The sequence below is a fragment of the Nipponia nippon genome, unplaced genomic scaffold (assembly GCF_047370975.1).
Source record: "Nipponia nippon isolate SJK-2023a ecotype South Korea unplaced genomic scaffold, ASM4737097v1 scaffold_19, whole genome shotgun sequence".
Classification (NCBI taxonomy): domain Eukaryota; kingdom Metazoa; phylum Chordata; class Aves; order Pelecaniformes; family Threskiornithidae; genus Nipponia; species Nipponia nippon.
Window position 1 is genome coordinate 2,621,967 of NW_028262335.1, and position 25,359 is coordinate 2,647,325.

At 56.4% G+C, this 25,359-nt stretch overlaps 2 protein-coding genes across 4 annotated transcripts; one reads left to right on the top strand and one right to left on the bottom strand.

The window, feature by feature from the left end:
• DNAJC16 (DnaJ heat shock protein family (Hsp40) member C16) lies at positions 1-13,523 on the bottom strand. Of its 2 annotated transcripts, none has more exons than XM_087755047.1 (14): positions 13,222-13,523; positions 12,253-12,319; positions 10,962-11,292; positions 9,930-10,114; positions 8,479-8,583; positions 7,719-7,877; positions 7,211-7,341; positions 6,784-6,967; positions 6,419-6,601; positions 6,086-6,162; positions 4,822-4,902; positions 4,620-4,718; positions 4,000-4,167; positions 1-3,602 (listed from the first exon to the last, which is right to left on the bottom strand). In XM_087755047.1, the coding sequence occupies exons 1-14, from the start codon at positions 13,521-13,523 to the stop codon at positions 3,206-3,208; spliced, it is 2,469 nt and encodes an 822-aa protein (XP_087611173.1). In that variant the 3' UTR covers positions 1-3,205. The 2 variants fall into 2 exon arrangements, with proteins under 2 accessions (XP_087611173.1, XP_009461702.2); XM_009463427.2 differs by having other exon boundaries at positions 4,000-4,170; positions 13,222-13,390.
• On the top strand, positions 13,432-21,160 carry CASP9 (caspase 9). Of its 2 annotated transcripts, XM_087755049.1 has the most exons (10): positions 13,432-13,710; positions 14,611-14,830; positions 15,359-15,439; positions 15,638-15,669; positions 16,615-16,791; positions 17,540-17,629; positions 18,280-18,427; positions 18,972-19,151; positions 19,345-19,454; positions 20,602-21,160. In XM_087755049.1, exons 1-10 carry the CDS (start codon positions 13,579-13,581, stop codon positions 20,692-20,694), a joined length of 1,263 nt encoding a protein of 420 aa, XP_087611175.1. In that variant the 5' UTR covers positions 13,432-13,578; the 3' UTR covers positions 20,695-21,160. The 2 variants fall into 2 exon arrangements, with proteins under 2 accessions (XP_087611175.1, XP_087611177.1); XM_087755051.1 differs by lacking the exons at positions 15,638-15,669; positions 18,280-18,427.
• Positions 21,161-25,359: the final 4,199 nt, after the last annotated feature.

A 25,359-nucleotide genomic window follows, 5' to 3' on the forward strand; every position in this document is an offset into this window, starting at 1 on the left:
GTTCACAAATACAAAAAAAAAAAAAAAAACAAAAACAAACCAAAAATAAAAAAAGACAAGTTTGCCAAATAAGTTAATTCCCCGCCCCCCCAGTATCAAAAGTGCAAAATATGGACCTAGTTTTCAGTCCTACTTCTCAGGCTGCGTTAGTGTCCGAGTTCCTGGCAGGCTTTCGGTGAAGGGCAGAGCGGAAGCCGGTGGCCGCGGACAGCTGCTGCCCACCGCGCTCGGTACGGGGAGGAGTTTCGGTACAACCTTTAGACTGGGGGCCTGCGTCCCTTTGCTTCGGCTTCTGAGCGGCGCGCGATCGCTCGGATTTCACTAGAACAGTGCGCTAAGCCTGGGTTGCCTCAGTCTTTGGATTACCAACCACCACGTGTGTAAGTGAATCGTTTTGCTGATGATACGGTACGGTACGGGTCGAGCGCCGCTGGAGGCGGCAGGTTAGAAAATTATCGGGGGGTGACGGCTAGTGACTGCGAGAGGGCGGACAGACCGCAGGCGTAAGCAGCCTCCGACCACGCTCTTCTACAAGAAAGCAAGCAGCCAGTGCTCCCCGATGGACACTAAAGCTAACTGAATGAGGGGTTTAGAACAGTTTGGCGTTTGCTTCAGCCTGTGAAAGAAGTTTTTCTGTAAAACAGCAACACAAGCCGAGCTAAAACCTGGTTTAAAAGCAGCGAAGGGCAGAGTTACAGCTCAACAGGAGCTGTGCTCCCGTCCAGCCACAGCCGGCAAGGGTGGACTGCTGCAAGCACTCTTTAAACAAAGCTCAGTCTAACAGGGGAAGTTACCTGTGCTAAAAAGAACATTTAAAAAAGGATTCTAGCGGGTGTGCAGCACACGAGCTGTACTTTGAAGGCCATAAGGCCTTCTCTTACTTGGGGCAGGGCTGAATTCCCTCGCTGTAGCACAACTAGGCACTTTTTTAATGCGTCAAGGATTTTCTTCTGGTTTCTGACTAGCTGAAGAGACAGCAGAGACCCAGAGAGTATTCTTTTCTGCTTTTGCAAACATTTAAGAAGTTACGCGGAGCTTTCCTCCGGGCTACAACCTTATTCTAGCCACGTCCTGCACGGCAAGCCGCGGAAAAAGCACGCGAGTGCTACGGCGATGGCTCCAGCCAAATGAAAATGAAGTCTAGCAGCGTCGGGCCAGCGTTGCCTTCCCCCTCCCGCTCTATTTCAGCGGTATGTACGCGCCTCGGAGCTCTTTGGCAGGGAGAAGACCTTGCCTTCCTTCCTTCCCTCTACTCTAGTGCCTCACTCATGCAGCAGCACAAGCTCAGAGTCCGCTGAGCTACAATTGAGTAACCTCACATAGGGTCAGTTGGTAGCATCGTAGCCTTTATTTGGAAGTACATTATACACGGTGTGCGAGATACCTGTGGGGGTCGAAGCACGCCAGTCTGCTCCCAGGGCAGGGAGGAAGGCAGCAAGCCAAGGGTTTGCAAGCAAACTAGGTCGTGTAGGCAGTAAAAGGACTCAAGCATTCCCAGATTTTGTATGGGGTCAGCAGCTAGCCCAGAGATTGGCATAGTTATTCCTACTAACTGGCTGCTCTGCTAAGATGGTAACTAAGGCGGCAAGGGCTGAGCGAGCTTTTAATTAGTGCCACGTGCTCGACCAAGTGCTCTACCGTCAGGTTCAGAGCTCTACGGCAAAGCCGCCCCGCTCAGCGCCCTGTGCTTCGGCTTGGGTCCCGCGCAGAGCGGCGGGAGGAGGCCCGGCAAGTACCAGCCCGGGCAACGGCGTCTGCCCCGGAGCAGTGAAAAGGAAGCGCGGGCGCTGCAGGATTTCAGTCCCGGCCGCGAAGAGAAACGCTGCTGCTTTGCTTTATCGCTTGAGGAGTGGAAAGCGGCCGCGTGTCTGCCGCTCGCCTTCCCTCCGCCTTACCAAGGGCCACCCATTCCCCCCACAGCGCTGAAAGCGGCTGTTGGAGCACTGCTAGAGCAAAGCATAAACCAAACTCTGTGCTTTAGGACTGTTCTAGCTTCACGCAGACCTATGAGTTCAAACAGACAAAAAAAACCCAATGCAAACAAACGAAAAACCAAGGCAGCAGCCTGCATGTTGAGAAACAAAGGTTTGTGGCAAGAAGGAAACGGGCGAGAGGCTGAAACCAAGCATCTTGAACCCACGCCTAAACCAAAAGGAGTTTCACATGTAAGCGATGGTCTGATGATACAGCACTTCTGGGGCAACATTTCAAGAATACAATCATCGAAGAATTAGGTTCCTTGATACAAAGAAAGGTTGGTTTGTACTACAGATGTAAGGGTGTTGGAAAGGAGCCTGGACCGACTCCCTAGCAGCTAGGTAGAGTTTCTTGTACACATCTACTGGCTCATAGCAGCTCACGCCTACAATCTGAGGACACAGTTAAAGTTATGGCTCTAGGATACATCGTCTAAAATCGACAGAAGCAGAAAGGCATCTGGAAAATCAATGTGACATTTAAATGGCTCAACACACCTTTACAGCGTTTACGGCCGTGCAAAACCCCTTCCCTCCCCGGTTACGGTTTAGCCGGTGAAGCTGCACGTGGAACTATGACACGAGGAGCACGAAACATGCAGATCGCCTACTAGCCCGCACCACAGGTGAGTCCCAGCTACAGGTTTGCTACGAGGGAGACGCTCCCGCCCATACTCTAGATCACTTACCCCGGGGAAAGCCGATAAGTACGACCGCCTGGTGGGAGGAGGCCTTTCGGAAGGGCAGGGCCTGGGAGGGTCTGCAGGGTCTTGCCAGTGTTACACCATGCACCACGGGCTAAGCACACGGGGAAGGGGAGAGAGAACCACGACCCGACCTGCGTCACCGGCCGCGTTCGGTCCGGACCCGGTCACCGCGGCAGAGAAGTCACGGGTTTTTCTTCAATCGAGGTAAAACGAGAGATGGAACGGGGGCGACTCGGGAAGCAGATGCGGCAGGACAAGAAGAGAAAAAAAAAAAAAACAGACTTCTTGGCTCTTCGGTAGTACAGCATCCGAACGCACGAAGGAGTCGGTGGAGGGAATTTCAGTGCGCTTGGCTGCGCTCCCGGGCTCCGGACACGGGGAGATATTTTCTAGTCGCCGGCCCTAGGAGAGTTCATCTAAAACCTAAGGTCCATTTGTCACGCTTGTTGGTGTATTCCTGGAAAGAGCTGTCCCTTGTCGTCTTCATAAAAAGTTTGTCCGTTAGAATCTCTTTAAAATCCCTCAGTCTAGTGCGGGCCACGAGGGGATATAGAACCTCTGTAAGGAACCCTCTAGGAGGCGTTCCATCCAAAAGGACAATTTGTGTAATTTGTTTTTAATGGATCTAGAGCCCGGGCTGCAGGAGGATTTCCCTCTGGCTTCCGTGTGTAGCGAGGAATCGTAATCCTCACACAATCCCGGGGTTCCCCCCTCATCCCCTGATCTGTGAGGCTTAAAGAGGCAGAAGTATTTCTTGTGGCCGTTCAGAGCCAGGACATAGCCCGTGTAGTCACGCTCGAGGAAATGCTTGTCGTACTGGTTCGGGATGGGGGCCGCATCCTGCGCAAACTCTAACAGGTACTCCAGCCACTCTCGGTGCTTGTCCAGGCTGAGGAAGGAGAAATGAAGAGAGCTGCTCCTGGGGGAAGAGCAGAGGAGAAGCAGGATTAGCACGTCTCCCGAGTCAGGCCGGATTCCTGCCGGACAGGTAAGCACTGGTAATCAAGGGCAGGCGCAGAGCTGTGTGGCCACAGCTCCCTTTTTAACCCAGTTCAGTGCAGGTGACAATTCCCTAGCGTGCAGCACTGTCGTGCTCTCTGTTTGTTGAACTGCGGGTACAGCCACAGCAGCAGCAGCGCCACTGAGTATGGCCGGGAAAGGCCGCTTGGCTTTCGGCGGCTCGTTGCAGCTGCTTTGCTTGCCAGAAGCGTTCCCTCCTGGCAATCGAGCCAACACCACTCCTACCTTGTCATCACAGCGGCATTACACAAGTTGTTAAAAGAGGAAGAGAAACCCGGGAGAGGGCCCCAGCCTACCCTGTGAAGGTGTAGACTTCCAGGGCAAACTTCTGGAGGAGGAGAGTTTTGGTTGAGTTGGACAGGATCAAGACCACGTTCATGTGTCCCGGCCTCAGGCGTACCAAGTTGCTGTTATAGTTGATGTCCGTTAGCTCAGTCACCTCGACGAAGCCCTTTTTGGGAATCCTGCTGCAACGAAACGGGAAACGAGTGAAAGGGGAGCATGGGACCGGGAGCGACTGAGGATGGAGAAACCTTGAATTTGTTCCCCGCCTCCTTACGCTGTGCCCTGTAGCTGGAGCCAGTTTAATCAGTGCAACGGCCAGACTTGGATCTTTCTCAACAAGTCAGTCAGGCCTTTACCTTTCCCCCGAGGATGTTGTCTGGGCAAAACTCGGTGGGAATCACCTAATAATTAAGTTTGCGCGCCCCTGTCCCTGCTGGCCCGGGTCCTGGCTAGGCACTGCTCCTACATGCCTCGCTGTGCCCGCCCCGCCCCGCGCAATGACTGCGCTACGTCTGCGCCATCCTGGCACTTCTCTGCCGTCCACCTGATGCTCTCTGCGCGCTCTCTCTGCGCAACGCTCCCCAAGCAATGCTTCGTCAGAAACCATTTCTGGAGAAATTAGAGAGGGAACCTGTTACTCTCTTTGCTGAAGCTCGCGTCGTTCTTCTCGGTCTTTGCGGTGGTTTCTTCTTTCTCAGAGGGAGGAGAGTCCCTTGTATCGCTCGAATCGCTGCAAAGGAAGATTATCTCTTGTGTGTTTAAGGCACCAGATTGGATTGAGGTGCTACTGGCTGGACCATAAGATCCCCTAAGACGTTTTGGCGTGCACTCACCTGAAAGCCTGAACAATAACGGTGCCAAAGAGAATGAAGAGCGCAGAGAAGAGCAGGGACAGCAGCGGCATCATTTCTCGCCTGAGGGGAAGATTTGCAAACAGCAATCAGTCTGCAAGTTGCACAGTTTCTGTTCGAATTTCGGTTCCTGTCTGCCTCAAGTAAGACCGTGCAGTTTCCCCAGAAACTCGGCTCGTTTCCTTGGGTCCTAAAGATGATCAAGATTTTGAGCACTGTCCTGCTCCCACCCAAAAGGAAGAGAACAAAAATGGATCCATTTTAGAGTCATAGAATCGTTAAGGTTGGAAAAGACCCTTAAGATCATCGAGTCCAACCGTTAACCCAGCACTGCCAAGCCCACTGCTAAACCATGTCCTCAAGCACCACATCTGCCTGTCTTTTCAATACCTCCAGGGATGGGGACTCAGCCCCTGCCCTGGGCAGCCTGGGCCAGGGCCTGACAGCCCTTTCGGTGAAGAAGTTTTTCCCAATATGCAACCCAAACCTGCCCTGGCGCAGCTTGAGGCCGTTTCCCCTTGTCCTATCCCTTGTTACTGGGGAGAAGAGACCGACCCCCCCCCGGCTCCAGCCTCCTTTCAGGCAGTTGCAGAGAGCGATGAGGGCTCCCCTCAGCCTCCTCTTCTCCAGGCTGAGCCCCCCCAGCTCCCCCAGCCGCTCCTCCCCAGCCTTGGGCTCCAGCCCCTGCCCCAGCCTCGCTGCCCTGCTCTGGCCACGCTCCAGTCCCTCCATGGCCGCCTTGGGGTGAGGGGCCCAGCGCTGAGCACAGCATTCGAGGGGCGGCCTCCCCAGTGCCCAGTACAGGGGCACCATCACCTCCCTGCTCCTACTGGCCACACTGTTCCTGATACAAGCCGGGTTGCCACTGGCCTTCTTGGCCACCTGAGCACACTGCTGGCTCATGTTCAGCCAGCTGTCAACCAACCCCCCCAGGTCCTTTTCAGCCTTCCTTTTTTTTATTTTAAAATAAGGTGACAGGGAAGTGGTGAAAACCAACAATGGATGTGTGTTTTCAGAACTGTAATGTCCCCACTGAGCCTCAAGGCCGAAGTACCCGGTACTTGAGGCAGAAGCTAACGTCGCTGCGGTGTCAGCGCTCTTCACCTAAATCTCCAGCGAATACAGGCACCTATGTGTTTTGGTACGTTCTCCATTCCTGTTAGTAAGAACCCGGTTCTACTACGTATCTGAGCAAGATAACAGCAATCCTGCTCCCTGTCGAGACTTGTTAACACCCCATCCGTACCAGTTACTATGAAACAAACTGTCCCAGCAGTCCGAGATATAGTCCAGCATGGAGTAGAGCCATCGGATAAGGAACATCTGTTTAAAGAGAAAAAAGAAAAAAGCCAATGACAAACCCACTATCCAGGACCCTGATAGGACTCCCTCCTCTTAACCAGACCCCTGGGCCGAATCAGCTTTGGAGCATGCCACGAGCTCCCTTCCGTGAGCGAGTAAACCTTTAAGAGTCTTGCCTTGGTATTTTAAAATATAACTAATGTCTGCAAATGACCGCAACGGGACTGGCCTAACAGGTAACACGGTGGTTAGGCAGCTGGATAGGCCATGCACTTACGGGAGCAAGTTCGTCATTCAAGTCTGCCAGGACGGTCTCTGAAGAGAGAAGGCCAGGGTCTGTCCTCAGCTGCTCCAGGAGATCCAGGAGGATGAAGTTGTCTTCTTTGCTGCCTTGCCAGGCCTCCTCCAAGGTTTTATAGGCGATCTTCCCTGCGTTATTGCGTCTCTCCAAAATGACCACCTGGATGAGCCAATAACATGGCAGATGTCAGAGAAGAAGGTACTTTTTACTAGACAGAGGTTATGCTTCAAATCACTGCCCAGAATTAGGTGTCAGATCAAGGTATAGCATCCTACGTGAAGTGATGTGAATTAGAATGACAGATGAAAAGATGAAGGGGGGGGGAAAAAGGAAACCCTCACAGCTGATTTTCCCCGATACTTCTCCTCATCCATCAGCAAGGCGTCCGCGAATTCTGGCTGCCGATCGTTATAGATGTGCACAAACTTCAGCGTGTCTTTTGTGTTGGCCACAGCAAAAGTCAAAAAAGCCTCGTAAGCCTCGGCAAACTTATCGCCTTCTCCAGTAAGTAAGACCACGCAGTGCCTAGGCAACACAACGAGATGGAGGATTAAGAGCCATTCTGGATGCGAGAGGAAACGACCACCCCCTTTCCCCTAGCCAGAATGATCCTGGAGAGCCAGAAACCTATCAGACAATGCAGATGCCCAGCATGATCTGATGCAGTCATTTCCCTTCTCCCTCAGAATCAAACACACGGTGGCTTTAGGAGCAGCCCCAGAGCCTCGGGGAACAAAACGTGGGGACGTGTCACCCGCGGAGCCTTACTTTCGCTGACGGTGAGACTTCTTCACGGGACACAGCTCCTGGAACAGCCTCTGGTTGGTGAGTCTGGCCACCATGAGGAACTTATTCTGGGAAAGGAAGTCGTCGATGAGCTGCTTCTTCATATCTCGTGCCTGGTGAGGACAAAGAAAGCGGAGGTCAGAACTGAGCAGGATGAGGAGAGTAAAGCTGTTGCAACAGACTTCTCCTCTGCAGCCTGGGGAAGGCTGCCAGCCATCACAGTCCTCGCTGAAATCACCCGAGAGGTTTTGAGGCCCCGAGATGGAGAAGCTACCTGCAGCCACCCTCCTCAAAAGGTCCGATGCCGTAGCTGAAGCCTCCCGAGCCTCTTCCCTCCTAATGCTCGCCCTCTGCTGAAGCCTGAGTTTCTGCTGAGAACGAATGCTCTTTACTCTGAAACGCGCCACCAACCGACCCCTTGTCGCAAGCTTGGTCAGAAAAACCCAGTGTCTGTTTCACATAAGCCCTCGGAGAGGGCTTTGAGCAATACCTGCACAACATCAGCGGGCCTGTCGATGTGCTCCTTGAAGATCATCATGGTGGGAGTGTAGACGTTGATGTTGTACTGACTGGACAACTCTTCAGCGCCTCGGAGTCCGACGTACACATAACCAAAGGACAAGTAATCTCGGTACGCAAAGGCAGTCAGCTGGAGGGGAAGAAAGCACCAGCACGTGTTTACATTAGAGAGCAAACAACATTTTCTCCCCCGAGTGCCTGTGGTGACCTTGCCTCGAGAACACCTCCTGCTGTTTAAAAGTCATTGGGCGTGCGCTGCCAGAGGTAAAAGCCCTTCCTCTCCCTTGCCGAACTGCAGTTTGCATTCTCTTAGTCATCATACAGGGAGCCCCCGTGGATCCACAGCTTCATTTTCCAACCTGACATTCTGCACGGTAGCAGGGGTTTCTTAGGAAATGGGCTTTTGGGTAACCCAAATTAGACGTGCCGCAAAATTCTCTCGTTACCAATAAAGATTAGTATGTGCCTCTGTTGCTGCTCCCTCGGAAACCCACCCGCACCTTTGCGTTCACTAAGGGTACATCCGTGGCAGGCCAGAGAACCAATCCCCTAATGAAGTCGGTCATCTGGCCGTGCCGTTTTCAACCAAGACAAATCGACTTGTTCTCTCAGAACCGGTCAGTAGTATTTAGAGGTGTCGACCCACCTCTGCTCACAGCAATATCGCCTTTTCTGTTGGAACAACTGGATTTATTAGCAAGTCAACAATGCAGCGACAGAAATCCCATTACCTTGTATAATAATGGCACAATTGGCATGTGATCAAATAGAAGGACGTGGGGCTTGTTTTCTTTCTTCCAGTTGGAGAGAAAGCGGATGTAGTTTTTATCTGTAATCTGTAAATAGAATCAGCACATTAGTTTAACCTCAGAGCCGTTAGACACATGCAGTGCTGTATGACCAGGTGCCTGAATGAGAACCGACTCTGGAAAAGCTGCCCAGGTGTTACAGAGAGCAGACTGTGGGTTGGTCTTTCCAATGGGTATGCCTGATCTGTGCTTTCTTGACGCAGGAAATTAATCAAAACCATCAGTCTCGATCCCCACCAGCCCTCTTAGTTATTGCATCCTCTGTCGATGCTGTTTCCAGTCAATGCTGGTGCCACTTTCAGTCTCGCAACTGTTCATTGGGGTTGTATGCTTTTTATCTAGTGGGAAGCCAAGGGTTAACAGGCACCTGTGAGCTCCATCAAACCTGCTCTGTTTCAGCTGAGGCACCTCTTTGACCTAGAGGAAGGAGATAAAAGGGAGATCACAGCTCATTTAGGGGCCTGGAGGGAGAGGAGAGCTGACTGTTAGCTCTGTTTTTGAGAAAAGCCTGGCTGCAGGAGGTGAAACAGCTGCTTTAGCTGTGGAAGGGGACAGCGGACCCTGCTTTTGGGGCATGAACTCAAACTCCCGGAAGACAGCAGGTCAAGAGTCCATTGGGAATGGTGGCCCTCACTGAAGACCTGGAGGGAAAACAAGGTGAGCTGAACAAGGCTCCGGGCGGAGGACAGGCAGGTGAGAGCGCTGCGGGGGCTGACTTGGCTACATGGCACTGAAAGGGGAGGTGGGTGCTTTAGGACTCTACCAAAAATAACCGAGCAAGGCCAAAATGCAGGAATTTTTTATCTAGTAGGAGGTTTTACCTATAACTTTGAAAGGGCTCATGCTGCTGGCTCCAGTTTCAAAGGTCTGAATCAAAACTGGACGGAACGAATAACGGGTCTCTCTGTGGGTGAGTTTTAGCAGACAATGCCTACATGAAGTTAGCGAGTGGTTCTTAATTTGCTGGATGAATCCCTGAGAAAGGAGAAGGGAAGTGAAATCCTGCAGGCACAGATTCCTAACCTAGGGGTAGCTTTCGCACAGCTCTGGCAGCTGTGGGGTATTAGAGCTGGGAGAGCAGCAGGCAGGCAAAGCTGCTGGTGTAACTGCGTCGTAGCGGGATTAGCCCTTTCACAAGGAGAAGCGTTATGGAGCCGCCTCGCGCGATGGCTTCCGACAGCTCCGGGGTTTGCAGCTGTAATTACAGCTCTCAAACCGCTTCGCTTCACCAGCCTCGGTCGGATCTTCTCGCGTTCGTGACACAGATCAGCTGGGGGGCTGAATTAAACAGATTAGCCACCGAAACGGCTAAGGAGAGATGAATATCCAGGCAGACATGAGAAGCAGCACATGACACTCTTACTAGAGCGTACCTTTTCAACGAGATTCCCCGGCAGAAGGTTCTCCACAAATTGCCGCAGGTTTTCTCGAATGACGGCATTGTGGAAGAAGGTGATTTTCCCGTTAATGAGCCCTAGTAGGGACGGCGTGCTGTGCGCACCTAGGTGATGGGCGAGGCGCCTTTCGTACCCCGCGTGAACGACTCCGATTCCCACTCCTGAAAAAGGAGAGCGGGTTCACGTGAAAGATCACAGATGATCCAAAACGCATAGTAGAAAATCAAGGTTGAAGACCTGTTCCCTTCCCCAGCATCCTGCTCGGGGCTTAATCACACAATACTCCCTCCTAACTCTGTACTTTCCTCCTCTTCCAGTCTCCTGAAAATTGTATTTAAAACTCATAGCTTTATCTAGGGGGAGAGAGAGAACACACTGTCTTCTTTTGTCCTGTCCACCGGTATTTCCTGTGCAACATTAAAACCTCAAGGAGAAAAATCTTAGTTAGCCTTTGCCTCCTGCCGTCTGTCAAGTTTGTGTTTTTCTGGAAGCGCACGCAGACAACATCTGCAGGGCAAACGAGGAAGCTGGGGCTTCATGGAGGGGCGAGTACAAAATACCTCCTTGGCTTCCAAATGTGTTCAGTGAGTCTCAAAACTTCACTGTATGGTAGCGGCCCTCAAGTCGAGGGTGTGTTCTGCAGGGATGTTTGCTTATCAAAGCCATCCAAGTGCAGGATGAAGAGGAACGTGGCACTTACGCTGGTGGCCTAAACTCGTGGTGGTGCCATTGGCCACGCCATTGTTTATCATCATCGGCGTTGCACTAAGCCACTAGCTGTATGGTCAGGAGAAAAGGCAGCTTGCCCTTGTGATCTACGGGACTAGTTTTTTCCTCATTTCTAACACGTAGCCTCATCGATTATGGGGTTAGTAATATTTGGGAAAGCATTAGGATAAATCCCTGAGGAAATCTACAGGTTAAACTCAGTCCTCCAAAGCCAAAGGCGATCGCCGCAGCCTCGCAGAGCGAGGGACGCGCGTGTAGCCTGAACGGCCTCATCCTTACCCAGCGCCTCCAATTCCTGAGCGACTTCCTTCCACACGGGCTCGATGTGGATGCAGCTGAAACACCAGTCCGAGGTTATTTTAATGAGGTAAGGTTTCTTGAAACTCTCTGGCACGATTTCGTTGATGTAGTGGGAAAAATGGAGCAAATACTTCTCGTCGGAGGTGTCGCGCCTCTCCGAATTAAAGGGGAAATGGAAGAAGGACTCATCAAAATAGAAGCCTTCATGGAAGTGGTGGAACTGGCGGTGCTGGTGCTGAGAGTAGCCCTGGCTTTCCCCGGCATCTCCGTAGCGATCAAAGTTTGCTCTCTTTTCCTCGTTGGAGAGAATCTGGGAAGGAGATGATAGAAGAACGGTTGCCTGAAACTGTGAGGGCAAACTGCCCTGACGATAATCCCTTAGCAAGTAACTGCAACCGCGTAAGGACGGGCTACGAGGGAACATGCGGCCTTTGCTGTGCGTTGGAGGGATAAATATTCTGGAAAAGGGAACTATCGCATCGCCTCCAGGCTCGCTGTGGTAAATAAGGGTAAAAAAAGCCAAAGCCCAAAGAAAAGGAGCCTGTAAATCAAGACTGCTGTACCCATTTCTGATGCCAATTGCTCCTTGAGCCTGAACGTCGTGCCCACTGAGCATTAATGCTCTTTTTCTGGAGCGGCTTTTGCTGGCATCTGCTTGAACATTGAGGGTTTTCTCAGTGCATCGGAAAGCACCAAAAGTTTTACTGAGCAGCCAGAAGCCCCACAGAGAAACTGCGTTTTTCAGCTGGGAGATGAGGATTCACTTTATTTCCATGAGCTCAGCTTGCTTGCCATGGAAGGACTGGGTCAGCCGCCGCAAACTGGGGCAGCCGATTTCGCGAGCCGTGCCAGAGCAATGTGCGAATAACTACTTATGCAAAGAATAATCTGAAGTGACTCAAGGCGTGCAGTGATTAACGTGGCTTACATCGCCTCCAAAATCCTTATTATGTACGTGTGACACGGACAAGACAGCCGCCCGGCTGTGTGGGGCTCGGCGAATACCCGCTCCTTCCTCGTTTGAGCCTTTTTAGCGAGAACAAGGGCAGACCCATAGCAAAATATTTGCAACAGAAGCCACGCTGGTATCATCCAGCAGCTCTCTGTTGAGAAAGCAGAGGAAACTTTTCTGGTCGGTAGCATCCACCTCCACAGGGTTGAGCACCTTTCCCGTGTAGACGTGCGCAAAAAAAGCACAAAGCTGCATATGGAAAAATAAGGTCGCTTAACTTTTAACGACAGCAGAAGTTTAGCAAGAAGAGCGTGTTACCTCATAGGCCTTGCTAATCTGGATGAATTTGTCTTCTGCTCCCGGGTCCTTGTTTTTGTCCGGGTGCCTGTGGGGCAGAACCAGAGGAAAAGGGGGTCAGCAGTTCCCTGGGGGGGCACGGCAAGTGGTCGGCCTCCGTTCAGAGGCGAGCGGGACATGGACGGTTAGGGTGCACGGCAGCATTCCTTGAGGCTGAGATCAGATTTTACGCCCGGCGTGTGCTCTCCCACCCCAAACCCCATCCCAGAATGCGGCATCGGGACGCGGGCCGTGTGCCTGTAGACCTGTCCCTCCAGCCGATCTGACGGCCCGAGCCCAGGACGAGGGAGCGTGTATCTTTCCTACCCACTACAGCGATCCGTCCCTCAGCTGCTGCCCTACATATCTACCGGGTTCCTCCCATCAAATACCTCCCGTCACAGCCCTCGGGGACATCTCAGGCAAAACTATGCAGGCTCTAAAAGCTCCGGGTGAGGCTATTCTCTGAGGCAACACTCCTCAGCACACACCGCTGAAGCGAGGGGCACGGCGTTTGCGGATCCAACGCGTTTCCCCTCGGCACAGGGCTTGAGTTGCCCTTGGACATGGATGTACCAAACCGAGACCTGGATGCCGGCATATTAAACGTTCCTAGTTGAGTCGGGGAGAACTTTTCCCCACCGTAGCCAGACTCCGGGAGGGTTTTACAGCATGGATTGCTGGCATGAAGGTGCCTGCGAGGTTTCAGGATGGCCCTTGGCCTGTGAGGGAGACCCGGAGCTCGTTTCTGAGCACCTGCTGGGCCTCGCCTGGCGCGGACAGCCAGGCACGGGGGTTAATGCCACCGCCCAGCAGCGTTACCCTGCCTCGCAGCACAGCGGCCTAGCTCGGCCAACCGAGAGGACGCGAAACGAGACCGTCTGCCCGTGTGTCCGTCCCAGAGAGATCAGAGCCCGGGGGAAGGCCGGGGCGGAGGGGGCTGGCACGTACCATTCGCGGGCGAGCCGCTTGTAGGCCTTCTTGATGTCGGCCTGGCTGGAGCTCCGGCCGACCCCCAGGACGCGGTACGGGTCGAAATCCCCCGCCGCGGCCTGCGCTCCCAGGGCCGCCAGCAGCAGGGCGGCGGTCCAGGCCAGGCCCGCCCGCCCCAGCTCCATGGCTCCGGCGGAGGCTCGGCGCGGGACGGGACGGGACGGACCCCGGCGCTGAGGGGAGGCGGCGGGGGCCGCGGACGGGCCGCCCTCACCCACCCTGCGCCGCCGCTTCCGGCGCGCCCGCCCCGCCGTCACCATAGAGACGGCGCCGCTTCCGGTCAGCGAGGCGGGCGGCTAGAGCGGCGGCGGCGCCATGGAGGAGGCGCAGCGGCGGGCCCTGAGGCGCGGGCGGGCGCGGCTGGTGGCGGCGCTGAGGGTGTCCCCGCTCTGGGACCCGCTGGAGGAGCGAGGCCTCTTCACCCGGCCCATGGTGGAGGAGCTGCAGGTGGGATGGGGTGTCCCCCCCCTCAGGACTGGGGACAGCCCCGGGGGGCGGCCCCTCTGTCCCCGCCTCAGTCCCGGGGACGGGCCCGAGGAAGGGCCCTGTGTCCCCTCAGCCACGGTGACAGGGCTGGGGGGTGGCCCCCGTGTTCACTCAGGCCCGACGGAAGCTCCCGTGTCCCCTCAGGCCAGTGGCAGCCCCAAGGGAGGCCCCTGTGTCCCCTGAGCCCAGTGACAGCCCCACGGGAGGCCCCTGTGTCCTCCCCTGAGCCCAGTGACAGCCCCAAGGGAGGCCCCTGTGTCCCCTGAGCCCAGTGAGAGGCCCAAGGGAGGACCCCGTGTCCCCTCATTCTGGTGACAGGCCTGGAGGGTTGCCCTTGTCCCTTCCCACCCCAAGCTCCACCCCCATCTCCTTGTCCCTTCTTGTCCCCTGCCCCAGCTGGTGCCAGGTACAGGGGTTTCTCCTTGCGGCCCCATCCCAACCTGGTGAGAGGCTTAAGCAGCCCCCGTTTCCGCTCTCTGTTACTGGTGACAGCCCTGGGGGTGTTTTACCTTGTCCCACGCACCGGTGACAAGTTGGGGAATGCCTGTTTGTCCCCTGGGGCCAGGCTGGGGGTGCTCCCTCCTCCCTCTCTCTCCAAGCCCTGCGGTGGGCTGCAGCTGCCTGTCTCAGCGGCAGCAGCAGGGCTTTGTGGCTGGAGGGGGGTCTGGGCTGGGTTTTGGGTGGCTGCTGGGGATCTCTGTGACTGTGTCCGCTGGGTCTTGGTCTCATTCACCCTGCGTAAAGGTGCTCGGTGCAGATCCCCGCGTTTCCCCTCTCTGGGTGCCGGTTGGAAGGGCTGGCTGGGCAGAGTGCCTCGGCTCGAAGTGAACATGCATTGTCCTGGGCTTTCCTCCTCTGCAGAGTGCCGGCAGCCGAGGAGAGCAAGCCCGGCAACTGGTCATCGACCTGGAGACACGAGGAAGACAGGCTTTTCCTATATTCCTCTCGATCCTGCGGGACACCGGGCAGGGCGACCTTGCGGACATGCTGATCGAGGAGTGCGAAAGCCTGCCGGCGCCGCTGCAGCTGGTAGACCTGAGGCCCGTTGAGCTGGACTTACGTGGAGAAAAGCACAATAAAAGCAAGTGTTAATGGCATGATTATTTTCTGGGCAAACAGCAGTGTGGGGAGTGGCAGCTGGGATCCCTCTTGGTGTGGGTCATAGTCTGTGAAGTTCTGGTTTTTATTATCCTGGAGCATGGCTTGTAGAGGTGACTCCGCAGAGCTGTTGGAAGAATGTCAGGCTTTCCAGTAGCAGACGCTTTTAAGCTCCAGCTGTGTGCCCATGGTGTTAGGAGCTTTGTTCTCTGTGTTTTTGCATGCAGCCTCCGTGGTACATCGGTGAAAAGTGATTTTGTCGTGTCCTTGCCACCTTGCGCTCTGCTGAATCTGCATGCAGATACAGCTCGTGCAGTCGTAAGGAGAAACTTTAGTCTGTCAAGCCCTGAAAAGGGGAAAAAGGTCGCGATGTTGTATCTCAGCCTCACAGCAGGGTCGCTGCGACAGGTGGCTGTGGGTTCAGGTCCCTCTGGGGACCCTGGGTTGGTTACTTGTAGCATGAAATCAGAAAGGGGAGAAGGTAAGACGTGACTGTCCCTTGTCGTTACAGACGTGAACTTTCCTGAACGTTTGTCCATCCCAGTCCAAGCGGAGAGTGAAAGACTTCGAACGCCTCCCGTGCCAGCCCAGGGTAAGCCACGTCCCAGAGAGATGGGGTGCCGAATGTTCGTTCGCAGCGTGCGGCGGGGTGGGAAGAGGGAATTCGTACGTGTGGCTGATGTGCCGCAGGCAACAGGGCGGGATTGACCTTAATTCCAGAAGGAACGGATATAACATCTCATCGTGGAGCGCAGAGAGCTAAATACCGTGTCTCTGTTGTGTGTCGTAGGTTCAGCTGTTGACAAGAGGACCCATGATCTGGTTAGTATTTGGTTAGGCCAAACGTGTTCCCTGTGAAGCAAAGGCTTGTGGGTGGCTACTGGGAAATAGCCCTGGGACAGCCAGGCTTTGCTTCTTGTTATTGGAGCAATCGCTCCGTGGCTGACGCCGGTCTAATGGGGCTGATAAGCTCGGAGGAGGTCAGTCGTTAGCCAGCTCCCCCTTAGGACTGCCCTGGCTGTAGCACAAATAACATCGTGTAGAGCTACAGGCTGTGCTTAAACAGTTTCCAGCAAGGCAATTGGTAATTTCCTAAGGCACCAGCTTGTGTGTTGCCTGCGAAGCAGTGTTTAGACTTCGTAATTGTAGCGTTGAGGAACAGAAGCCAGGAAAACAATTAGGAACGCGTGTGGCGCGCTTTGGCGCGTCGGGAGACGCGCAGGGAAGCGAGCGTTGTGAATACGGCAGCGGGTGTGCCTGGAGTTGCCTTCCGACAGCCTGCGGGTATCTGACGCGGAGCGTGTAGTTTGGCTGCCTGCGCGCGAGGCTTGTATCGATGCAGGTGTTTGGGTAGCTCTCGTAAAATTCCTGCAGTGCCGTCATCGACGGTAAAGCTGAGTCTCCAGGAGATTTATCTACCTGTTCTCTTGGCTCCTTGTGCGGGCTCTCGTGGTGAGGTTTGACAGCAATGCCTAAAAAAACTCGTGGAAACTTCAACTTGCCATTGGAGACACTGCAGGTAAAGAAGCAGCCGGTTCTCCGCAAAGGCAGTCCCCGATTTGGCAGGTTGCATTGTGTTCCCTGACTGCTGATAACAACGTGCGTGTGGAGAACAGAGGCTTCTGCGTCCCTAGGCCTGGAGAAATGAAAAAGCTGTGAAATGAGCTACTTTAAGGACTTTGGTTCCTCATTGGTGTTGCATCCCGCTGGATTAGCCAGCGAGCGCTCCAAATAAGAGGGTGTTTAATTGCGACCTGTGCCTGCCAGGTTTACGAGCTGAAAGCGGATCCGTGTGGACACTGCCTGATCCTCAACAACGTCAACTTCAGTACAGACTCAAATCTGTCGCATCGAGTCGGCTCCGACGTGGACTGCGAGAAGCTGGAGAAGCGCTTCAAGGCCTTGGGCTTCAACGTCCTGACTTGGCGGGATCTCAAAGCTCAGGTGAGGCCGGCCACGTCCAGCTAACGCGAGGGATGAGAGGCGAGCCCCCGGAAGCGATGGGAGCGCGTTACGGGACGTAACCCCGTGTTGGCAGCACGCCGAAAGCCCCAGCCTGCGCTGCACAAAGAAATAATCAACCCGACATCCTCTTGTTTTGTTGTCATGCTGCAATTGCAGAAGGAGAAAGGACTTGGCACGCTTTCACCCTTCTGCCTGCACTTTGATTCCTGGTTGTGATTTGTAGGGAAATTGGCGAGGCTGTGTTTCTGTGCTCGCTCTGACAGCCTCTGCGTTGCGTGCAGCCAGCGGCGTGATTTGCCTGTCTGTACAGGCCTCAGCTGTTACTCGAAGCGGCGAGGGGAGCTCAGTCATCCCGAGCGGCCGCTGAAAAGTAAACCGAGGTTCTCTGCTCACCCACTGGCCCCTAATCAGCAGCAGCGCATTTCAGTGGATAAACCTCCTGGAAGGTTTATGGTTTACGTTGCTGCGTTGTAAAGAACGCAGCGAGGAGAGAAATCTCTGTAATTAAAGTGGCCGATGTTAAATAAGGGCAGAACTGCAGAAATACTCACTGTCTGCTGATGGGTTTTGCCACCTGTACGTGGGGCGCGTGTTATCCTGCAGCAGAAAGATTGACTGGATCCTTCTGAGCGGTGCAGCTGTGATAGACTGATGAGAGCAGGGCCCGGCAGTAATCTGTGGCTGAGGTACCATTTGGAAAACTCTTACCGTGACGTTTTCTATGTAGGACATGATTTCAGAGCTGCAGAAGCTGGCGCAGCAGGACCACGGGGCCTTGGACTGCTGCGTCGTGGTGATCCTTTCCCATGGTTGTCAGGTGGGTTGGTGGCACCTCTCCCTTTCCTCGTTAGACAGGTTGCCCGCAGGGGAAGGGGTTAATTCCCTGCGCTACGGGCTCACGCAGAGTGGGAGGGAAACGGTCTGGTACTTTGCAGTTACGCTCTCTCCAGTGTAGCCTGGGCCGGTGTGGCCTCTGGGCCAGTGTTCTCCATGTCGGAAGTTGGGGTGTATAATTCAGAACCGAATAGTGGGCAGAGAGCGGAGGGAGGCAGCGCTAACGCTCACACTGTGCTCGTTTAGTCCTTCCTGTTTCTCCAGCTCTGACCGGGGAGATGCTATTAGTCGTAAAGCCTGTTTATCGCAAGGCCTCGAAGGAGGAGGAGAGGAGAGCAGTTGTTAGGAAAACAGTGTGTATTGTGTGCCTGCTGTCCCAGAGGATGAACCCTGTCGCTGGAGGAGGCGGGACAGGAGTTGGATAATACGGGGAGTCGGAGTGCTGGGTTTTAGTGTGTTTCAAACGACTCCCGGGCGTTCCCTCGCCCTGGCGCGGCGCACACATTTGCACAAATGTGAGGAAGCGAGATTTGTTCTGGTAACTTTAGGCTGCAAAGCATCCGATCGGGAACGGGCTCCCTCGGAACCAGCCTCACCTTCCGCATTACTAGCTCCCGGATTTTCCTCTTGCAGACGAGCCATATTCAGTTTCCCGGAGGCATTTACGGAACGGATGGAAAAGCCATTCCAATAGAAAAGATTGTGAACTATTTCAATGGGTCCAATTGCCCGAGTTTGAGAGGAAAACCCAAACTGTTCTTCATCCAGGCCTGTGGTGGAGGTGAATCTTTGTTTTAGCTCCCGAAGCGAATCAGCTGTTGGGTGTAAGCAGGCTTCGGAGATGCGGTTAGGCTTCAGCTTCTCGTTCCCTTTTTGTTTGTCGCCTGCTTCTCCAGCTGTCTTCTTTTACTCTCGGCCACACGTTCTTACTGCTAGCATGGGTCGAGTCTGAGGGCTCGGACAGGAGCCTCTCGTAGGAGGGCAGTGCCGATTTGCCTGGGCTGGCACGGTTTTACTGCACGGTAGGGAGATACGGGACAGAAGGAGGGGAGGAATTGGCAGCGCACGGCCAGGCAGCGCACGCCGGCCAGCTGCTCCAGGTCTTCAGCCACGAGGTTGGTGGGGAAGCATGGACTGAGGGCATTCACGTGAATCGCCTGATGGCTCCAACTCAACCAGCGCAGCTGAAGAGCCAAAAAGCTTTGTTTCCTTGGAGGGCCTTTAATTTTTTTTTTTCCCCCATCTTTTCTTCATGAAGGGTGTACAACTGTTGAATGCTTGGGTACGATAATTTTTGAGGATTGTCTTCTTGCCGCTTGTTGCAGAACAAAAAGATCGAGGCTTTGTAGTGGACTGCGATTCACCCAGCGACGAAGCTCCTGGAGGTTCTTTAGAATCGGATGCGACTCCTTTCCAGACTCCGACAGGTAACGTGGACGAGCCGGACGCTGTAGCCAGTTTGCCCACGCCCAGCGACATCTTGGTCTGCTACTCAACTTTCCCAGGTGAGGCAGCCCGTGCGAATCCTTCGCCGGGTACAGGGGAAGTAGCAAAAAAGTCGGAGCTTCGTGGCCAAAGCCGGGGGCAGTTAGGGGCAACCGGCTCTGTCAGAGACGGCACCCCGGGAGCGGCAGTAACTTGGGGAGAGGAGAACGTAAGACTGGCTTTAGCAGTGATGTTCTCATTCTTTCTTTGAAGGTTTTGTCTCCTGGAGGGAGGTGTCGAGGGGCTCGTGGTACGTGGAGATGCTGGACAGCGTGCTGGAGCAATATGCCCATTCGGAAGACCTGCTGAACATGTTACTGCGGGTAAATGTCTTTTTTTTTCCTGCTTTTTGTAGTCACGATGAAGGAAATAGAGCTGCAAGCAGTCAGGGCATGGAGGCCTACACTTAAAAAAGGAATGACGATATTGAGCATTCAGTTTATGGATTGGCTCGTTGGCGGTACTGTGGAGAGGTCTAATTAGGAAGCGTCTGGCCTCCATCTGCCAAAAATCACCTCGAGGTCTCTCTAGCGAGAAGTAATCCTGAAACTACAGGCTTTAATCTTTGCCAAGGAAGCTGCTAAATATTGCCTAGCTTGTCCCATCCTGGGAAGTCCCTGGCGGGACTCGGGGCACCATCGTGAGCGTGCCGCCATGTGTCTGGGCAGATTGCACTCTTGAGGAAGACCCGCTGGGTCTCTCGTGCCTGGAGATCTCCACAGGCGCTCGCTCTCTTTGGGTTTTGTGTCTTCTGGAGCTCCTGTGACACCGTGGTAAGTCTTGAGGAGCATCTCGCCCTCGGGGAGGTGACGCCAGATGTTTGCGTTCACGTGTCCTGGTGAGCGAGGAGCGCAACGTGCTGGGAATGCGGAACCGGTGTGGCTAATAAATGGTTTCCCTTGTGTGCCGTGTTGACTAGAGAAGATTGCCGAAGCGTGGGAGAAGCGTAGGTGCTTCCAGACACTTTTACTGTTCTCCGTGAGGAGGAGAAAAGTCTCCTGTGGAGGCGGCGGGAGAGAGGAGACATACTTTTTTGGTTTTTTTTTTGTCGTTTTCCTGACGTCCTGGCGCTTCTTCAGCACACGGCGGCGCGGCAGCTATTGATTTCAAGAGAGTAGCGCGAGACCCTGTCTCCGCTGGCTGGCCTTCAGTGCAAGGAGAGTGACCTTGGGGAAACAACGGGCATGTCTGGAAGAAAACGGGTGGAAAGGGAATTTGCTTTTAAGTGAACACCTGGTGGGAAAGAGGGAGTTGTGGCTCATGCCGAGAAGCACCCGCCGCAGGCAGTGGTGGCTGGTACGGCCGGGGTTTCTTGTTCCCTCAAGTCACCTTTGTTTTTGCTGGTGCCTGCTCTCCCATCCCACGGTCCCGTTCCCCGTCCTTATTGCCGTGCTTCCTGCGTGAGATCACACCCCGACGCGCCAGTTGGAAAAGCGTCCCGCTCCTCAACCCCTCTCCTTCTGTTCTCAGGTGGGAAACGCCGTCTCCACCAAGGGGAGGTACAAGCAGATGCCGGGCTGTTTCAACTTTCTCCGTAAAAAATTCTTTTTCAAGTGCAAATGACGTGTGGGCTCTGAGGTCCCCGCCAAGTGTGAGTCGCCTCCCCGCAACCGGATGAAATCTGCGCCCGCTGTGACTCGGCGTCGATGCTCCCGGTGGCTTACGTCTGTCTTGTCGAGATGTTTGTCTTGAGAAATGTAATCTGTGGATGCTGTCCTTGCTGTGAAATAGAGATAAGATGGAGACTGGGGCTGTGCTGAGGAGAAACGTTAGGGACAGAGCAGGGATGGGTGAAGCAAGCCCCGTTGCCGGGGTACGTGCCGGCCCGGAGCCTCTGTGCTCGCGGAGGAGAGCACCTCGCTTGCCGCGACGGGGCCACGCTCGGCCTCAAAGAATCGTCTTTTGGTGATCACGACGTGTGTGTCCTTTGCTGCCTGGATAACTAACTGAATCGAGGTCTGGTGCTTAAGTGGAATGGAATGATTTTTGCAATTGATATTTCTTGTTTTCAATAAAATGCAACGAAAAAGGAAAAATCTTTTGCGTTGTATTCCCTCATCTGTTCCGTCTCGTGAATGCCATTTCAGCATCTCCCAAAGGCTTCTCTGAAATGGGAAGAGCAAGAAAAACCTTGCTCGAGGAATTTTTTAGCCTCCCGCTGTCACTGGTAGCGTTTGCGATGCGGCTGTGCCAGCGTACGGAGAAGGCAGCTCGCGTCCTTTTGAGGAGTCGGTCGGACGCCAAACAGGCGTTACAGTGGCAAACCGACGAGGATTCCTTCGAATATCAGAGCTGAGTTAAAGCACTCGCTCTGATGAGCTGCTGGGGTAGCTGCGGTGACAGTTTTGGGTCAGAAACCCTGGATGCATGTGGGATTTTGGGGGGAAAGCATCCTTGGAGACCGAGGAGCTGCCCTCAGGAGGCACAGCTCGCAGTGCAGAGCCTGGACAGGGTGGAGAGCCGCGTGTGCCCCTCTTCATGGCAGGGGTGCGTTTTATGCTCTCGGGGGGAAACCAGGCAAGGGTTTTGGCACTGCAAAGGCAGATCGTGCTGTGCCCCTTTGCCTCTGCGCTGCTGCGGGGGTGAGGAATGCTCGTGGGTGGGATGCTTGGGGATTCGCAGGGAGCCCGGGGATCTCTGCTCTGCCTTTGCAGTCGCTAGGTATTTCCACGCTCCTTTTGTTGGGAGCATTTCAGGTGCTTTGAGGCAGTTCAGCACTGCCAGCAGAGCAATTCTCGGCCCGGGGTTTGGATGTAACTATTTTTTAAAGGGTGCTGGGGCTTGAGCAATGGCAAAAGGAGCTGAAAACTTGCAAGAAGTGAAAATGCTCCCAAATTGCACTCCCTGCTTTGTGAAAGGACCCACCGGGGCTGCTGTGAGGGGCAGGGGCTCGGCGGAGTGAAGCCAGACGGGAGGGACATCGCTGGGAGACCCTAAAGCCGTGCAGCCCTGAGGCAGGTTGTGCTTCGCCCAAGAAATCGGGAACAGGAGATGAGCAGGACCTTCCCCAGCCGGCGCAGGGGTGAGGGATGTGTGGCTTCCGCAACAGGGGAGGTCGGGACCGGGGGGTGAAGGGGTGGCTGGGGGTGAGGAGCAGCCAGCGGGGAGTGGGACAGCTCTGGGGAGGAGGGCAGGGAGGGAACTGCCTGGCCCCAGGTGGGGGGAATTGGGAAGGGGGCTCAGGTTGAGCCAATTAGGGTGGTGCTGGGGGCTGAAAGGCCAGGGCCAGGGCCAGGGTGAGAAGGGCATGAGCCAGAGAGGATCTGGTCCTTGCTCAGAGCCTGCAGCTGCCAGAGTTGCCGAGAGTGCCGGAGCTGGAGCGCCACATCCTTCGTGGTAAAGCTGGGTGGCTCAGATGGGAGCTGCCGCTGCCATCGCCTGCGCTGCTGGGGTAAGTGGAGCTCTGTTTCTAAGTACTGCTTGATTGCAGCATCCTGTCAGAGATCTGCCCTGCTACAAGATCCTGCTATGAAAGGAGAAGGAAACTGGGAAGAAAAGATGACAATCATGGATTTTATTAAAAAGGAAATAAGCAAGGTATATGGAAACTGATTTTTAAGATGGAAAAGTAGAAATGCAGCAAAGAGGAACAGAAGAAAGTGGCAACAATACAGATCTTGGGTACTGTGGGTCTCCATGCTCACCTTGTCCCCACAGCCAGTGCTTGGACAGCAGAGGAGCAATCCCGAGGTCCTGTAGCCCCATTCGTTCCAGGTGAGAGTGGGATTTGATGTATCTTTCATCCCCGTCCCGCCGTGGCCCTGAGCTCTGTGTCCCCCGGCAGGAGGGCTGGCGGTGGTGGCCACGGCCGCGGCGGGCTGCCGGGAGCAGCCCGGGGTCGGGGCTGGCGTGGGACCGGCGCCGCCTTTCCCGGGGGGCTCGGCCCGGGGCGGCCGCGGGTCCCTGCCGGCGGGGGCCCGCCTCGGGTGCCCGTCCTCGGTGCCGTGGGGTGCGGGCTCCCGGCCACCGCCCCGGTCGCGGCATCGTCTTGGGTGCTGCTGGCGCCCGCTGTTCCCGGGAAAGCCTTGGCGTGTGCGTGGGGCTGCGTGGCTGTGGGGCTGTGGTGCCGTGAGGTGCGAGCGTGAGTGTTTGTGGGGGGCTTTTTGTTTGCCTTCTGTTGTTGTTTTAGCTTGTTGTGTTTATGGTTTGGAGCTGCAGCCGTTCCTTTTGGTTTTTTTCCCTTTTGAGTTTGGCTTTCCCGGGGGCGGCGGGTGCCGCAGGGCGGCGTCGGGGGCCCCGTGCCCCTGCGGGGCCGGGGGCGAGCGCCCAGGGGGGTGCGGCCGCTTCTGCCGGAGGGAGCCGGGGCCGCCCCGAGCCCCCCGGGGCCGGGGGGTGCTGGCCCTGTGCCGGAGCCGGCCCCGGGCTGGGCACCGCGACCCCGCGGCCAGGGGTGGAGGGTGGGGGGTCCAGCCGGAGCCGGGATGCGGCTGCCCTGGCTCTGGCCTTGCCGTGGGGCTTTGTGAAGAGCTCAGTGCCACGACGGTGCCTGGGCCCCTTTTTCCCCGGGCCCCTTCTTCCGCGGGCCCCTTCCGTGTCCCCTCAGGGCGTTGGGCTGCTGGTGCTCCCTGTCGCAGCCCCGTCCCCGGTGCCGGGGGCACTGGGCTGCCTGGGTGCGGTGGGGTCAGGGTGCCGCGGTGCTTTGCGGGGGCCCCCGTGTTGGGGCTGCTCCCGTCTCCCCAGCTCCCGTTCTCCTTTGCGCCCCTGCGCTCTCCTCCCTTGCGTTTTCCTCCCCCCCCCATCGCCGTGCTCCCGCCCTGGGGGTGGCGGGAGTGGGGTGAGGCAGGGTCTGCCCAGCTGGGGTGGGGGCCCTGGGGGCTGTTGTTGGGGCTGGGCTCTGGCACGAGGTGCCTCTCAGCTTCTCTTCCTCTTCCCTTCCCTTTCCCGAGGCCTCTGGAACCCCCCGTGGAGCGGTGGCCTGTGCCCGACGGCGGACGGGAGCCCGGGGGCAGGTGCCCGTGAGCGGGCTGGGCAGAGGTAAGGGGGCCGGGGGTGGCGGGCCGGGGCCGGGGCGGGAGGTGCCCGGGGGGCGTTGGGTCCCGGCCGCGTTCACCGACGTCCTTGCCTGCCCCTCTGCTTTGGGGCGGCCTTCCCGTTGCAGGGCCGGCTGCCTCCATCCTTTGCTTCACCTGGAGCCGGCGCTTGGCCAGCGGTGGAGCATTTCCCAGGTCCTGCGGCCACGTCCGTTGTAGGTGAGAGTGGGATTTGGCGTGTCTTTCGTCCCCGTCCCAGTCCCCGTCCCCGTCCCGCCGTGGCCCTGAGCTCTGTGTCCCCCGGCAGGAGGGCTGGCGGTGGTGGCCACGGCCGCGGCGGGCTGCCGGGAGCAGCCCGGGGTCGGGGCTGGCGTGGGACCGGCGCCGCCTTTCCCGGGGGCTCGGCCCGGGGCGGCCGCGGGTCCCTGCCGGCGGGGGCCCGCCTCGGGTGCCCGTCCTCGGTGCCGTGGGGTGCGGGCTCCCGGCCACCGCCCCGGTCGCGGCATCGTCTTGGGTGCTGCTGGCGCCCGCTGTTCCCGGGAAAGCCTTGGCGTGTGCGTGGGGCTGCGTGGCTGTGGGGCTGTGGTGCCGTGAGGTGCGAGCGTGAGTGTTTGTGGGGGGCTTTTTGTTTGCCTTCTGTTGTTGTTTTAGCTTGTTGTGTTTATGGTTTGGAGCTGCAGCCGTTCCTTTTGGTTTTTTTCCCTTTTGAGTTTGGCTTTCCCGGGGGCGGCGGGTGCCGCAGGGCGGCGTCGGGGGCCCCGTGCCCCTGCGGGGCCGGGGGCGAGCGCCCAGGGGGGTGCGGCCGCTTCTGCCGGAGGGAGCCGGGGCCGCCCCGAGCCCCCCGGGGCCGGGGGGTGCTGGCCCTGTGCCGGAGCCGGCCCCGGGCTGGGCACCGCGACCCCGCGGCCGGGGGTGGAGGGTGGGGGGTCCAGCCGGAGCCGGGATGCGGCTGCCCTGGCTCTGGCCTTGCCGTGGGGCTTTGTGAAGAGCTCCGTGCCACGACGGTGCCTGGGCCCCTTCTTCCCCGGGCCCCTTCTTCCCCGGGCCCCTTCCGTGTCCCCTCAGGGCGTTGGGCTGCTGGTGCTCCCTGTCGCAGCCCTGTCCCCGGTGCCGGGGGCACTGGGCTGCCTGGGTGTGGTGGGGTCAGGGTGCCGCGGTGCTTTGCGGGGGCCCCCGTGTTGGGGCTGCTCCCGTCTCCCCAGCTCCCGTTCTCCTTTGCGCCCCTGCGCTCTCCTCCCTTGCGTTTTCCTCCCCCCCC

Coding starts and splice junctions, on each gene's coding strand:
- DNAJC16 (XM_087755047.1), bottom strand. CDS start 13,523: ATGGTGACGGCGGGGCGGGCGCGCCGGAAGCGGCGGCGCAGGGTGGGT. Junction 10,115..10,961: donor TCAGGAATTGGAGGCGCTGG/GTAAGGATGAGG, acceptor CTCCTTTTTCAG/GAGTGGGAATCGGAGTCGTT. Junction 6,968..7,210: donor AAGTCTCACCGTCAGCGAAA/GTAAGGCTCCGC, acceptor TGTGTTGCCTAG/GCACTGCGTGGTCTTACTTA.
- CASP9 (XM_087755049.1), top strand. CDS start 13,579: ATGGAGGAGGCGCAGCGGCGGGCCCTGAGGCGCGGGCGGGCGCGGCTG. Junction 14,831..15,358: donor TGGAGAAAAGCACAATAAAA/GCAAGTGTTAAT, acceptor TTGTCGTTACAG/ACGTGAACTTTCCTGAACGT. Junction 19,455..20,601: donor TGCTGAACATGTTACTGCGG/GTAAATGTCTTT, acceptor TTCTGTTCTCAG/GTGGGAAACGCCGTCTCCAC.